Source organism: Chanos chanos, chromosome 4 (genome assembly GCF_902362185.1).
Source record: "Chanos chanos chromosome 4, fChaCha1.1, whole genome shotgun sequence".
NCBI classification, from domain to species: Eukaryota; Metazoa; Chordata; class Actinopteri; order Gonorynchiformes; family Chanidae; genus Chanos; species Chanos chanos.
The window spans coordinates 45,887,695-45,902,064 of NC_044498.1; the positions used below are offsets into that span (position 1 = coordinate 45,887,695).

At 43.4% G+C, this 14,370-nt stretch overlaps 1 protein-coding gene across 1 annotated transcript in view; it reads right to left on the reverse strand.

Moving 5' to 3' along the window:
• Nucleotides 1-14,108, reverse strand: part of lrpprc (leucine-rich pentatricopeptide repeat containing) — a 43,055-nt gene extending 28,947 nt beyond the window's left edge. The window contains exons 1-16 of the mRNA XM_030770441.1: nucleotides 13,928-14,108; nucleotides 12,885-13,093; nucleotides 12,466-12,588; nucleotides 12,238-12,359; nucleotides 12,094-12,152; nucleotides 11,842-11,928; nucleotides 11,624-11,750; nucleotides 10,833-10,977; nucleotides 10,203-10,360; nucleotides 9,937-10,042; nucleotides 9,618-9,725; nucleotides 5,375-5,493; nucleotides 5,119-5,212; nucleotides 2,670-2,739; nucleotides 1,158-1,185; nucleotides 788-842 (exon numbers count right to left, since the gene is read on the reverse strand). Coding sequence (XP_030626301.1) covers nucleotides 788-842; nucleotides 1,158-1,185; nucleotides 2,670-2,739; nucleotides 5,119-5,212; nucleotides 5,375-5,493; nucleotides 9,618-9,725; nucleotides 9,937-10,042; nucleotides 10,203-10,360; nucleotides 10,833-10,977; nucleotides 11,624-11,750; nucleotides 11,842-11,928; nucleotides 12,094-12,152; nucleotides 12,238-12,359; nucleotides 12,466-12,588; nucleotides 12,885-13,093; nucleotides 13,928-14,106 — 1,789 coding nt within the window. The 5' untranslated portion in view covers nucleotides 14,107-14,108. The remainder of the gene's footprint in view (nucleotides 1-787; nucleotides 843-1,157; nucleotides 1,186-2,669; nucleotides 2,740-5,118; nucleotides 5,213-5,374; nucleotides 5,494-9,617; nucleotides 9,726-9,936; nucleotides 10,043-10,202; nucleotides 10,361-10,832; nucleotides 10,978-11,623; nucleotides 11,751-11,841; nucleotides 11,929-12,093; nucleotides 12,153-12,237; nucleotides 12,360-12,465; nucleotides 12,589-12,884; nucleotides 13,094-13,927) is intronic.
• Nucleotides 14,109-14,370: the final 262 nt, after the last annotated feature.

A 14,370-nucleotide genomic window follows, 5' to 3' on the forward strand; every position in this document is an offset into this window, starting at 1 on the left:
TCTCCCACACGTACTCTCTCACACACACACTCATATTATAAGGCAAGGGAAAATAGAAAAAAAAACAACAGACACAACACAAAAATATAAGACGCAGTATGACAGCTGACACCAGTGTGTGTGTGTGCGTGTGTGAGAGAGAGAGAAAGTGTGTGTGTTTTTTGCTGACAGTAGCAGGCCAACTCCCCTCTTGACTGAAGCATGAGGTATTATATGTGGGGCATGTGACAGCCTCACACACACACACTCGTGTGACACAAGGCAATCTGAAGAGACAGAGAGACCGTCTCCATCACTCCCACCTGCTTACACACCAGCACCGCTGCTGGGTCAGACGCATTGAGATGACACAGTAACACACACACACACACACACACATACACACGCACACACACACACGCGGTCTGTTTACTCAGCACACAGTCAGTGGCCAGACAGGCTCTCTCTCTCTCTCTCTCTCTCACACACACACACAAAAAGGGATAGTGCACACTGCATCACAGATACACACTTAACCCAAAGTGAGGCTGTCAGGACAGTCTCCATCAAGCCAACTGGCAGTGCAGACAAATTCATACACACTCTGATAAACACTCTCCCACACCAACATTTCACCCCTGTTTCGCCATTCAATGCTTGTGCAGTCAAATCCACAACTAGCAGTGCACACTCAAACGAGCAGAACAAAGGAGGTGATGATAGGGGCTGGTAAACATCTAAAAATGATTAATATAATAAACAAGTGGACAAATAAACAAATAAATAAAGGCATGGAAAAAAATCTCACCGCTTGGTTCAGCGGTTTGACTGAATCGCTTGTCATTGTAGAGAAGCTCCGTGATCTGCAATGATAATCATGCAAAAATCAAACACAGAAAGACATTTACATACACTTATAACATCAGTTCAGCCGCTGCAGCTGGATATTCAGCCAATATACAACTACATGCGCATGTATAGATATCACTGAATAACTTTTATCTGCCTTTTAAATTGAGTGATGAGCATTCACTAAAAACCATAAAAACAAAACCAAAGGTCACCCTTTCAGAATTTAGGGCGATATCTAAGCCTGTTAACATTGGGCTTATAGAAAAATATTCAGAGTCTTAACAACTGCCTCGACTGTCGCCAAGCTTGCTGGAAGTACTGCTTACCTTAGCCATTGTCTCCACATCTGTAAACCTGTAGAGGGCAGCAGAGGATAAGAGATGTCAGGAGTTACACATACTCACAAACACAAATAAGTGAGAGCCTCTAAAAGGCCTCAATGACTTGGCCAGAGTGACTTGAGTGAGTGGCACAGTGGTTTATGTTCATTTGGTGTGTCACATTAAGGCCATTAAGTTTAAACAGAGCACAAAAGAGAACAGAGAATATGTGAAGTTCTGTTTCGTATCATGTCTGTCCCGGTAACACACACGGGCCTGAACCAATAGGTGAAGACAATGCAAAGAGACAAATGGCTAAAATAAGGCATGAGTACAGCATACTCTATAAAAGACAACACACACACACAAACACACACACACACACATTCTCAGCACTTTGTAGCTTGGATTATGTTGACAGCGTTACAGTGCTAGGCTTGTCGGGTGATGAGAAACGACAGGAAGAAGGCAGTCTGGGGGTGGGGGTGGGGGTGGGGGGGGGATGGGCTCTGGTCTCTTTAATGATTAAATTATCCCTTGACCTTGGCAGTGACAGGAGCGGGTCGCCACGCTGACAGAACCCCCGACGTCACCCCACCCTACTCCGTGCGCCTGACAACCCAATCTGTCTGAGAACTATCGTCCGCGACAACGGCACCGCGCCGCAGACAACAACTCAGGTCTCGGAAATGCCTCCCCCCCCCCCAAACCAGAGACGGGTGGGGGCACCGTGGAGAAGTTCCCAGTAATTAGCTGTTCGAGGATCAGGTGTGTTACATGCTCTTCTCAATCATTCTACAATTCAAGATCAGCTGTCAAAATGCAATTCACAACTGGTACAAACTGTGTAGTTACCAGGATCTCTCAAACAAATACACACACACACACACACAGACACACACACACACACACACAGATGCTACATCTTCTTTCGCTCTTTGACTCCTGCTCTGCTCAGAAAATATGATTACCGTGCTATTGCTGTTAACTCATTAAATACAAGCAAGCCAATAATACAGCAGTAAAAGGAAAACTACTGCAATATGGCCAACAGTATATCTAACTTTTGCCTAAGGTCAGTCTGCCCTTCTCCTCAGGTGCCGACCGTTAATGGAGTAAAAAAAAAACAAAAAAAACCCCAGTAACCATGGTGACACATTAATGGCCTCTGTGTGTATGCATGGGTAAATGAATGACTAAGTAGACTGGGAAAGTTATGGCAGTGCCAAGGACTGGAGGCATAGCTGTGGGGGGGAAAGGGTGAGTGTGAAAAGATTTCTATTCACCAACCAGAGCGCACACAGTGCTCCCTAAGGCTGGACCACCCTCAGGACCGCACAGAGACAGAACAGTAAGACTTATTTGCATTGCCTCCATGCTGTCCTTAGGCTCTGGCTTAAGGGTGACCGCCTCCGTACGGGTGCGCGCCTGTGTGCATATGTGTGTGTGTGTGTGTGTGTCAGAGAGTGAAATTACTTTACACACACACACACACACAAATATCAGCATACAACTTACTTCCTGAACCCGATTATGAGACTTCCTCTGAAAGCGCTCAGGTCAATGGCAGGGAACTCGGGAGAAGACACTGCAGGCAAGAAAGAAAAAAAAAAAGAAAGAAAGAATGAAAGAAGGAAAAAAAAAAGCATGTCAATGAAAATCTCTGCATCATGATGATTACTAAAATGGAAAAGAAACAATGACAGGTCTGTGTTTTTATGACAAATGTGGTAGCTGGGTCTTTCCACTTTCTTACAATATTTTTCATTTAGGCCAATCAAAATGCAGTGTGTGTGTGTGCGTGTACGTGTGTACAGTCATGCATCACTTAACGATGGGGATATGTTCTGAGAAATGCGTCGTTAGGCAATTTAGTTATTATGCGTACATCATAGGGCGTACTTACACAAACTTAGATGGTATAGCCCATTACACACCTGAGTTATATGGTATAGCCTACTGCTCCTAGACTACAAACCTAAACTTTTTTGATAAGTAGATAGAGTACACTCTAAAATAACGATAAAAAGTACAGTATAGTAAATATATAAACCAGTAACATAGTTGTTATCATTCTGAAGTATTATGTACTGTACATAACTGTTCGTGCTATACTTTTATAGGACGCAGCAGTGCAGCAGGTTTGTTTACACTGGCATCACCATAAACACACGAATAATGCATTGCGCTACAACGTTACAACATCACTAGGCGATAGGAATTTTTCAGCTCCATCACAATCTTATGGGACCGCCGTCATATATGCGGCACATGAGTGTATATGTGTATTTGTGTGTGCATATGTATGTGTTTGTGTGTGTGCGTGTATTACATATATATATATACACATACATATATATTTATGTATACACATACACACACATATATTTAATTATTAATTTTACACACACACACACACACATATATATATATGTGTGTGTGTGTGTGTGTGTATATATATATATATATATATGCATGTACTTATACAAATGCATATATATTTACCTATCTATTTAACTTATTTATTATATATAAAATATAAATACACAAACATACACACACAAACACAGAGGTTCAAATAAATACCAAAAAAAAAAAAAGCCTTCATGACAATTTCAGTACATCTTGGAAACTGTTATCCATTTCCAGGGGGCTATTTCACCATTTATCAAGACCATAGTTTATTTCTTTGAAAAATAAGGAACATGTTTATTTATTACACATTCTAGTACTTTCCACAGAAATACACTGAAGGTGACTAGGGAGACACAGGAACACTGCTGATTTCATCCTTCTCTCTGTGAGATCATTACTCAGTAGTCTTTGCATTTTGTGTGGAGCTTTATAACTTTCAAACTGGGAAGTTCAAGAATAAACTCTCACTGTGATACACAAACACTATCCGCCCTCATCCTCTGACAGGTTTGACACTTCTAAGAAACAGCCACTCACGAGCAACTATTTTATCTAGGAAGAATTCCCAAAGCAAAACGGCGCGACTAAAGCCAGAGAAAATAAAGGAATATCCTCCAGTCCAAACTTTAGCTAAAATCACTCCCACAAGGTCACTGTCCTCCAAAAAGCCCGTTTGTCTCCAATCTATCCGGGAACCTACAAACACTGTCTTACTGAAAGTGACTATATGTCACTTCGCATATAGTCTAACCGCACAACGTTTGGTGCCTAGTCTGAGAAGATGAGATGTGTCTCCCGGCGAAACAGGAAAATGGATAAACGGATGGAGAGAGAGAGAGAGAGGAGGTGATGAATTGCCGGGGCGACGATGAAGGAAGAGCGTCAATTATTTAACAGCAACCATCCCTCTTCACCTCTGAAAGATTAGGCGCTTCTCTCCCGTTTCTCACATAGTCACATACACTAATCACTTAAAAGGCCCTGATGAGCACACGAGAGAGAGAGAGAGAGAGAGAGAGAGAGAGAGAGAGAGAGAGAGAGAGAGAGAGAGAGAGAGAAAGAGAGAGAGAGCGAGCGAGCGAGCTCAGTGTGTGTGAGTGTGTGTGTGTGTGTGTGTGTATGTGCGTAAGACACACACTTATACTGATGGGCAATTAGCCTCCAGGCAAAACGTCAGCTAAACACACCCTTCACCCAGGATCCATCTGGCCTGGCATCTCAGCAAAGTCCAGAGGGTTTTTTTTTTTTTTTATCAGAGTTAACAGGCTTTGGATAATTCCCTTACAACTATTTTATCTCTCTGTGCAAAAGATTGGGTAATAACAGTGTAAGAGGCTACAGGAAATCTTCAGGTATTTGTTCCCATAAACATTTCAGTCTGAACCATTCTGACTGGGACTACAGATCATTTGTTTTAAATCCAAATGCTTTCCAATTCAGTTTGACAAATATGAAACCTTCTCTAAACAAATACTGTTCACCTTAAAAAACCAAAAAAAACATGTGGGTTAATGACTTCGTAATGAATTTCAGAACAGTGATCAATACTCACTCATAGAGAGCAGTCGTGACAGGTCCCCACTCGCAGCTTCGGCACGTAACTCAGATGAGACAAAACCCTCGGTATCCACCGCGCAGCCAGCGTCCTACAATCATGAAATCCACGTATTCAGATTCTCTCACACACACACACACACAAATAGGTAACAGACAAACACTAAAATAATAACACCCACCCACACATACAAATAGGTAACAGAAAAACACTAAAATAATAACACCCATCGAGACCACAAACACTTTGTTACCTTCAGTGCAGTTCTGGCGCTGTCCACAGAAGGGAAGGCAGGCAGGATATAGGTGGTGTAAGTCTCAACATCAGGGAGGACATCCAGGTCCTGCATGCCTCTCAGCACTTCCAAAGTACCTTTAAAACACACACACGCACGCATGCATGCACACGCACGCACGCACACAGCATTAGTTAAGTACACACCGGCCACTTAAATGGCCAACACTGTCAATATTTCTTGAAATAAAACCTCTAGTCAAATCTAGATGTTGTAGCATACCCAAGGAAAAAGAGAGAAGTGTTAAGAGGTAAACAACTGCAAGGCAGCAGAGGCACAAATTGCCCCAAAACTGAGCGGACAGTTTCACACCCCCCACTTCCTCAAGCGAAAGAAAAGCCATTTACAATGCACGGAGCCAAAAAAAAAGAAAAAAAAGAGCAGGCTAAAATTAAAGACAAAGATAATCTGAATACGATTAAAGGAACCTCCTCTCGGGTTGGCCCTGAAGTCTACTGCGTTTAGGAGGACAACACAGGCCCTTAACTCTGAAGCCTTAACCTTGAAGCCTGTTCTCCAGCAGGGCCTTGACGTCCCGCCTCAGGGAGAAGCTGGAAGCAGACCCATGCATATGGAATAGGCCTGTGCCAACAACCAAAACCAGCCATAAGAAATTCTGCTGTCGCGTAAGAGGTAAATGAGAGTGTGTGAGCGCGTGTGTGTGTGTGTGTGTGTGTGTGCACGTGTGCGTGTCTGTCCGTGAGAAAGATACGAGTTTGTAAGAACATGTGAACTTGGCGATTTGTGTACTGTTTACTCTCCACCTAAGTCTACAACGGTCTGTATCGCAATTCTCAGCAGAGAGCCATTCACCTGGCAATACCTCCCACTCTCCCAATACACCTGAATAAAAGATAAGTTGTGCTTTTATCTGCCATTAAAACCTGTGGTTGGAGTCGGGAAAAGATTGTGTGAGAGCATTAGGCAGGTAGAGTACCTGAAGTGTCCATCCATCCATCCAACCATCCATCCATCCCTTCAACTCCCTCTCTCCATTACAGACTCTTTCGCTCACCTCCCCCATTCATGCTCTCTTACAGCTAACCACCCCTCTGCTTTCAAGAAAAGTAAACAGCCGATCAGACGCTCTCTCCTCAATGGAACCCTCAGGGCCTTCCATCTATTCATGCTTGCATTTTATGAACGAAATTCACCTGTTTTCCTGTTTAATAATCCATAGATCCATTTCACAGCCATAAGGTTGACTGGAACGCCGCAGACGGATAGGGAACATATGAATGGGGCTTAAAAATGGATAGCCCGTCTCTTCACATGAGAAGTCAAGATACTGGAATCAGCAATTTTTTTTTTTTTTTTTTTCCAGGAGAGCATGTGAGTGGGCTTTTACAGCACCAGGGTAGGTTTATTTAATTCTCAGGTGACACTGAGGCTTGTGTTTGCTACATGACTGGGTTTCATGACCAAACTTCAAGTGCAGGAAGTATCTAAGGCTCCAAAGAGTCTTTCTCGCTTGAGAAGAGGGTGTAAAGGAAGAGTATGGCATGGATTATAGCTTAGGTATAAAGAGAAAATTGAAAGCTTGAAGCTTCTAGCTTTTAAATAAAGTGAAAACAGCGTATCCATTTAAAACCTGAACGAAAGGTACACAAACAAAGAACATGAGAGTGCGAATTAATAGCCTGTTTAAAAAGTATCTTAAGGGACACTTCTCAGAAAAGGGAACCTTTTCTTTTTTGGAAAAATTAAGAACCTACGTGTAGATGACACACAAAAAAAACTACCTTTAACACTGCAATTAATACATAAGCAATCACAAACGGAGCCCAGTATATCTCTGCTGAAATGGTATAGTATTCCAAAGACATCTCCTTTCTGTGCAGAGCTCCCGTAGGAAAAAAAAAAACAGCTTCTGCTTCAAATACTGAATTCGTTTTAGTGTGTCTTCAGACAATACTAACACAGGTCAGAAATATGAGTAGAGGCGATCAGTTTATTTCCTTCAACTCTCTGACAAAATAACACAGCTTAACACTTTATTTCATATTCATTCTCACACTTTTACACTGTAGAGATGAGAAAAATGGCCTCGAAAATGTGTGCAAATAAGGGTTCTGAAAGAACATGTAGGCAGACAACAAAAGATGGTCCAACTGATTCTGATTTTTTTTTTTTCCCTTAACTCCAACTGGTGGGAAAAGAGTTCCAATCTGAAACTAAAAGCCTCTTCTGAGCCGAGCAAGAGGCCGGGGCATTCTCCTCGCGCTATGTCACAAGCAATAAGCTGTACTCGCTGTTTTGACGAGACAAGCGTCTCTCGCTCGCGGCCGCTAAGACAAAGCTAGCATATGCTTCTTCAAACTCGCCTGCCTAAACCCACACCTCATCAAAATGCAAAGTTCTCTTCTCTTCTCTCTCTCTCGTGGAGGAGAAAGAGGGAGGAAGGGAAGGAGGGAGGAAGGCTGGTGCCTGCCCGCCAGTGACACCTGTGGACAGAAAGTGACATGGTGCTTAATGTTTCATGGCCGTGCACAGCGGCGCGCGTAATTCAAAGTGAATTCCCTCAGAGCGCTTGCATTTATATGAGACCTAGTCACTCTGCATTCTGTCACATAGCCTCCACCACACACTTCCCCTCACACACACACACACACACACACACACACACAAACTTAATCTACGCTCGCTCACCCCCGGTACAAAAGGAAAGGAGGAGTCGGTGAAACTGCATCTTTCATAAAGGTGAGCGCTAACGCCAACCGAAACAAACGTTAGCCAAAGTGATGTTACCTTCCTTTCATTATCAGTCCACAAGTCTGCCTGCTGAGTTCACTTGCTCAAACCCCATGGCACCAGGTGACTGATTTAATTTGATTATTTCACGATACTGAATATCTCCATTTAAACCTGAAGTGAGTTATAATCGTTACGATCATATTGAAGAAAAGGGGAAAAACATCTAAATTCGTCAAAACAGAAAAGTTCAATGCAATGAACTCTTTCCCCTTACACATAAATAAAGAGATAACCTGGGACACACAGTAAAGGAAATTGATTTGAATGGAGTTTGATGGGGCATATGAGGTGGGTTAGCTAACTGCAGAATTTAACCCTTAGAAGACCCCCTAACCTCTGTACCTCACCGTCTTCACACAGCCGAAGGCAAGGCTGTAAGTGAAAAAGACATGGCTGCTTTCACCACTGAGGCAAAATGAACTCTGACCTTTACGTCCCTGGGTGGGGGAGGGGCCAGCCATCTCCCCTTCAATACCTCTGAGCATAAAGTCAATCCTCAGCCCAAGGGCAGTTCAGAAGATATTCACCCCAAAGGATGTGCAATCACCATAGCCCCCCATGGAAGTCCCATTCACCAACATACACAAAGCAATTCTACTACAGAAGCTCCATTTTCTCATTATAGGTGAACAAACTGAGGACAAAGTGAGGAGTACTAGTGCTAATAATTGTCACCAATAATACACAGGTAATAAATGTATATATTGGGTGTTGGCCAACTTGAAACTAGAATAAAAACATCCCTGCAATGTTTGTGGAAACAATACGTAGTTATGGATAACACTAATTTGGAAGGTTATAGTAACCATATTGATACGTAGGTAAATTTATATATCAATATTTATGCAGAGTATTATGGTCAAGATAAAAGGTCACATCAATTTGCAGTTGCTTCATGCTTTCACCCAACAGCTCACAGAAATTACAGTGGAATTACTAGAATCAATTATGACAGGAAAGAATGACAACACGATGAATGACAGCGTAAGAAAGAGCGGGGGTTGCCACGGTTACCGCGACGGGCACACTGCGAGCCCAATCCATTTCCATCCGTCACTCAACCAGTTGACCTCTAATCACAGACTTGAAATGTCATTCACACACAGGCGTAAGAGGACACAGTCAAGCCTGTGACACGGCTTAACAGCCCGGTGAGTGACAACGAGGTAGTGTCCGAAACACTACAGTCAGTCACAACCAAGACTGAGTGACAACAGCTTCAATCAGTTAAGGTCCGTCACTCACCGCGTTTGAGACGGCAGGGGTAAGACCGCAGGAGGAGTGCAGCTGCCAAAAGTGTGTATGCACCTCCTGCTGATACCACCTTACCATAAACCACTTGCCCTGCGGTCGCTAAAAGGGTCGCGTGGACAAGGCTCGAAAGGCTACAAAACTCTCGCGCGCGACTCGGACTTTGGTGGCCGGGAAGTTTCGCATTGGAACTCACCTGGTATGTTCTTGTCTCTTTGGTGCTGGGTGAGGAGGGGCCAGAAGTAGTGAGGTCTTACAGGCAGGCCTCCCTCTTTCATCCTCTTCATCAACGCCACTGCCATACCTTTATTGAAGGGAAGGAATCAATGTCAGACTGACCCTAACTAACTAACCAACCAGCTTAACCAATATTAAGTGACAAAGTTCACAAGTGTCTGTTTATGATTCTAAAACTTAAAAACTTGCAATTGATGTTTCTTCATTTTTTTGTGTGTGTGGGTGGGTGGGCAAAGGTCTTATCCAACGACCTGTTTATCTGTGTGTACAACACATACCAGTTTTCTTGCCATCCAGAGCGCAGTAGAGGGTGAACTGAAGTGGTGCAGAGTGCAAGTTGCCTTCCTTCAGCTCTTGACAGTAGCCAACGACCTTATCAACAGGCTACAGAAATAAGAAGAATCACTATCCTGAGCACAGAATACCAGAGTAAGACAGGCTTCATAACATATTTCTTTCTTTCGTTGAATACTAGAGAAGGACAGATGGTATTATCCAGACGCTAACTCCCGTTCAGTCAGAGACCACAGGCTGTGGTTCTTACTTTCTCCATGTTGACACAGTGGCGCAGAAAGAAGTTTCCCAGGTCAGGGGTTTCGCTGTTCTGGGACTCTGCTTGTAAGGTGGGGAAGGTCTTGAGAACATTGAAAGCTGTGTCTTCATGGCCTTGAGTGATCAGACTCAAACATAGGTTCATAGCATCTGTTTGGAGGCACAAAAAGAGAGGTTAAATACTGTCAGTCAGACACAGCAATATGCAATATGTATCCTGTTATATCAGTAATGATGCAAGCCCATATCAGATGTTTCGAGACACCAGCGATGGGGTATCAGTTTTGGTCGTGATGACCGGTCTTAACCTTAATTTTCCATAATTCACACAAGACTGATTTTTGATTGTGGACCCTCATCATACTAGACAAGCATGACTCACGACTATACGATTTGATACTGATGAATTCTGACACTTGCAGAAGGTTGCGCTATAGCCATGCATACCAGGGAATTGTCAAATAGTGAGATTTGGCAAAGAAACATTTTGAAAAGATCTAGAATTTGTTCTGAAAAAACAAAACAAAACAAAACAAAAAAACCCAATGTGTGGTGCATGTTGCCCTGCCTCCGTCACAGCGCAAACACCCATGTGACGGTGCCCCGTGGCACTGCTCCATACCTGGCACGTATCCCCTCTCGTGGCGCATGCGTTCCACGACCTCGGGCACATACTGCTGATGACCGGACTTGGCCAGACTGAAAACCACCTGCATCAGGTCTCTGTCCATCAGACTCGTGTCCGTGTTCTCTACTGTCTCAAGAGTCTAAGGTCGGACAGACAAATGAGGGCTTAGTACAGAGGCTTATAGAGTTGGCGGCAGCGGCTAAACAAAGACAGTAAGACAATATAAACTATAAGTCTAAAAGCTTGTAAAAAAAAAAACTGTGGCTGTATATTTAATCATGTGCCAATGCACGCCAAAGGAATATCCAGTCATGATGACAGGGAGTGCAATGGAATACTGAATAGTGGGATGTTCAAAACTAGCAGATATATAATCAACAGCACATCATGGGGCAAAATTCAGGACAATACACGAACTGAGTTGAAAATGAATGTCAGTGCAAATCAGTGTTTCCCAGCTAGAGTCCTGAGGACTGCTTATTCACACAATTATTCCTGATTTAATTTGTGTGCAAATAACCAAGACCTCAATTACTTAGGCCAGGTGTTTGGATGGAAGGAAATTGTTCTGTCAAATGGGTTATCCAGTGATGATGGGACATTAAGTAAATAGCTGTTCAAAAGATGCATTCATAGACTGCTTCATTTTCTCATTCAAGCATAATAAGCATGTAACAATTGCTTGGCCCTCTTGATGAGATTTTAAATATTTATAACTCTTCTTTTTTTGCTTACAGGTCACCCTGACCCAGTGAGCCAACCCCTCAAGCCCCATCAGTTTTCACCTGTTTGATTTTTTCCATATCGCCCTTCTCTGCATATGCGATGAGGAGGGAAAGGTATGTATCTGCTCCAGGTTCAATGCCCGCCCCCCTCATGACGGACAGGATGTTTTCAGCACTCTCCATGTCCCTGCACGTACACACACACAGCCGTGACCAACCAAATTCGATGGAAATTTCTAGGAAAACTATAAATGCTGTCAGACGGAACACTGAATCACCCTGCTCGGGAATGGCCTGTCACCAAGGAATTAAAAACGGCCTCGGTGATAGGGAGGTCCTTGCTCTTCATGAAACCAAGGATTTTACTGCAGATTTTAAAAAAAAAAAAAAAAAAAGAGGGAGAGAGAGAGAGAGAGAGCAAGAATTCAGCAATTTACATGTTCGAAAAAACAGATCAAAGCTGCTGGCTGAAGAACAACTATTTTGATCTTGCCAATTCTTCTCCATGACCGTATGGTCCTTCATCTCACCTGGCACCCTCGATGTCACCATCCTGGCAGTATGCCGCAATCAGTCTCTGGTAGGTCACCTGAGCACAAAGAACAACACATCGACATCTCACGTTATTTCATTCTCTGGGGACTGCTCGATAAGTCACGTGTGCGTCTACTCACTCTGTTAGGCAACACGTTAGCCGCCTCCATCTTGGCAAGGAAGTCGGTGGGGGAGAACTTGAATTCGTTCTGGAGGTACACCTTAAGCAAAGCATTGTAATGGCTGACATCATAGGAGGCACCTGCAAAGGAAGATACAAAATGAGCCAATCAGCACAGCTGCTATTAAAATCTAGGAAGTTATTCATGCCATTTGTTTTGGGTGTTTCTGAACATAATGCCACATACCCAGCTCCTGCAGCTTATCCCAGATGCGGTGTGCCAGCTCGGTGCGCTCTGACAGAGGTACTTCAGGAAGCAGAGAGCCACAGCTCCTTAACAATAGCAAGGCCTGGTTCCCACTTGGGTAGCCTGCAGACAACGAGGAGAAAACACAGGGCGATTTACTATCCCTAGACAGTGAGAGGAGGCCAAGAACATCATCTGTGTAACTAAGATAAACTAAAAACATACAGAAGCGCTGGTAAGAAAAAAATAATTCTAGCAGTCCATTTCATCATAGGGTCTGATCCATGAGGGTTTAGATAACTGAAATTAATGCAGTTTCACCCCTAAAATGCTGTTTCCTTTCTTGGGACAAGGACTCGCAAAATGAAAGAGACACATGAGGAGAAAGCGTAGGACACAGTTAGAAACCTCGTAAATACCTGTCCGGCAGATGTCGTGGAAGATGCGGAGCACCAGAGTTTTGGTGACTCGGCCCGTTCTCCTAACAGAGCTGTCGAGCTTGGCAAGGGCCCAGTCAAACTGCTGCGCCTGTTTAGATCGCACTCCCAGGCTGGCTTCATCTTTAGGGACACTTTGCTGTTCAGTAGCTACCCCATACTGACGTACCCCTGAGCAGGGCCAAACAAACCTGAATCCAGAGAGAAACCAGTCAGGACAATAACAACAAAATCACAACGGAGTCACCAGAAGGCTCTCAAAGTCTCTGGTGCTTCAGAGGTTTGCACCAGGCAACACAGCAAAAAGACTTGCTAATGATAATCGGGAATATGTGAGAAAATCAGGCGTCAAACTCACGTTATAATATGGTTTGCTCTTACTGACATGTGAGAACGAACGTTTCCTAACTACGTTGATATGTGATTTGACAGACGTAATTCAGCTGGACGACAACGACCTTGACCCGGTAACCTTTTGAAACTGAGCTGACGAATTGCATGTCCCACCGATGCATCATCGTCACCACATTAACTGATCTCACTCAGAATGAAGCTAACATTTGCACAATCATGTGTGGGCCCGTTTTATCGTCTCCTTGTTCTTGCTGGTTATTTGGAGAGCCTGTAGCATGTTATTATACCTCAAATTACTGTCAGCTTCACTACATAACCGAGCTACTAAAGGTATATCCGCTACTAATTAACGTATTGCAATTATGTGTTGGACAGTTCTCGTCATTTTCATGAAACACGACGTTTGCAAGGATATGTAATATTTTGAACACTGCGGATTGATGGTTACACAAGGCTGCCATTGGGCTTATGCAAGCAGACAATCTCTCTATCAATTCTGGGAACATTTTGTTCATTTCCGTGGATTACAATTCAAAATCCTAATTTCCACAACACATGCGAGCAGAAACAGACTTCTGTTTCAGCAGAGTAGAAATCTATGCGTGGTGGGACCTCAATGACAATTGTGTTATCCTCCACACACATGGCTACATGTCACGCCGGGGTAGTACCTGTTTACATTGAGCGATCCTGACACGACTTGTCTCGGGTAAATTCTGATCCCCCGTCTATCGACGGCTCCGCTGTACAGTCGATTAAGCGGGAGACTATGCTTGCTTGCTCCCCTTACTTGTAGCAATGTAGAGGATGAAAACTTCAATAATCGGGCTGATCTCAAGAGCGCAGCCATGTTTAACCCGAAAAGAGAGGAACGAAGGACATCCGTACCACGTGATAGGTCATAGGGCTTTGGACTAAAGCATGATGTTTATTGGGGGTGTTCCTTTAACTGTACATTAGTGTTCTTTCATTTCTGAAGTCACACCAAGCTGCCATCGCAAAACTTAATATGTGCAAATGTAATTAAGTACTTGTTCACAAACCTTTTCGAGTTAGGATATTTTACTCATAAAACACTCTCCTATTTTTAAATCGGACACCCCTACTCACATTT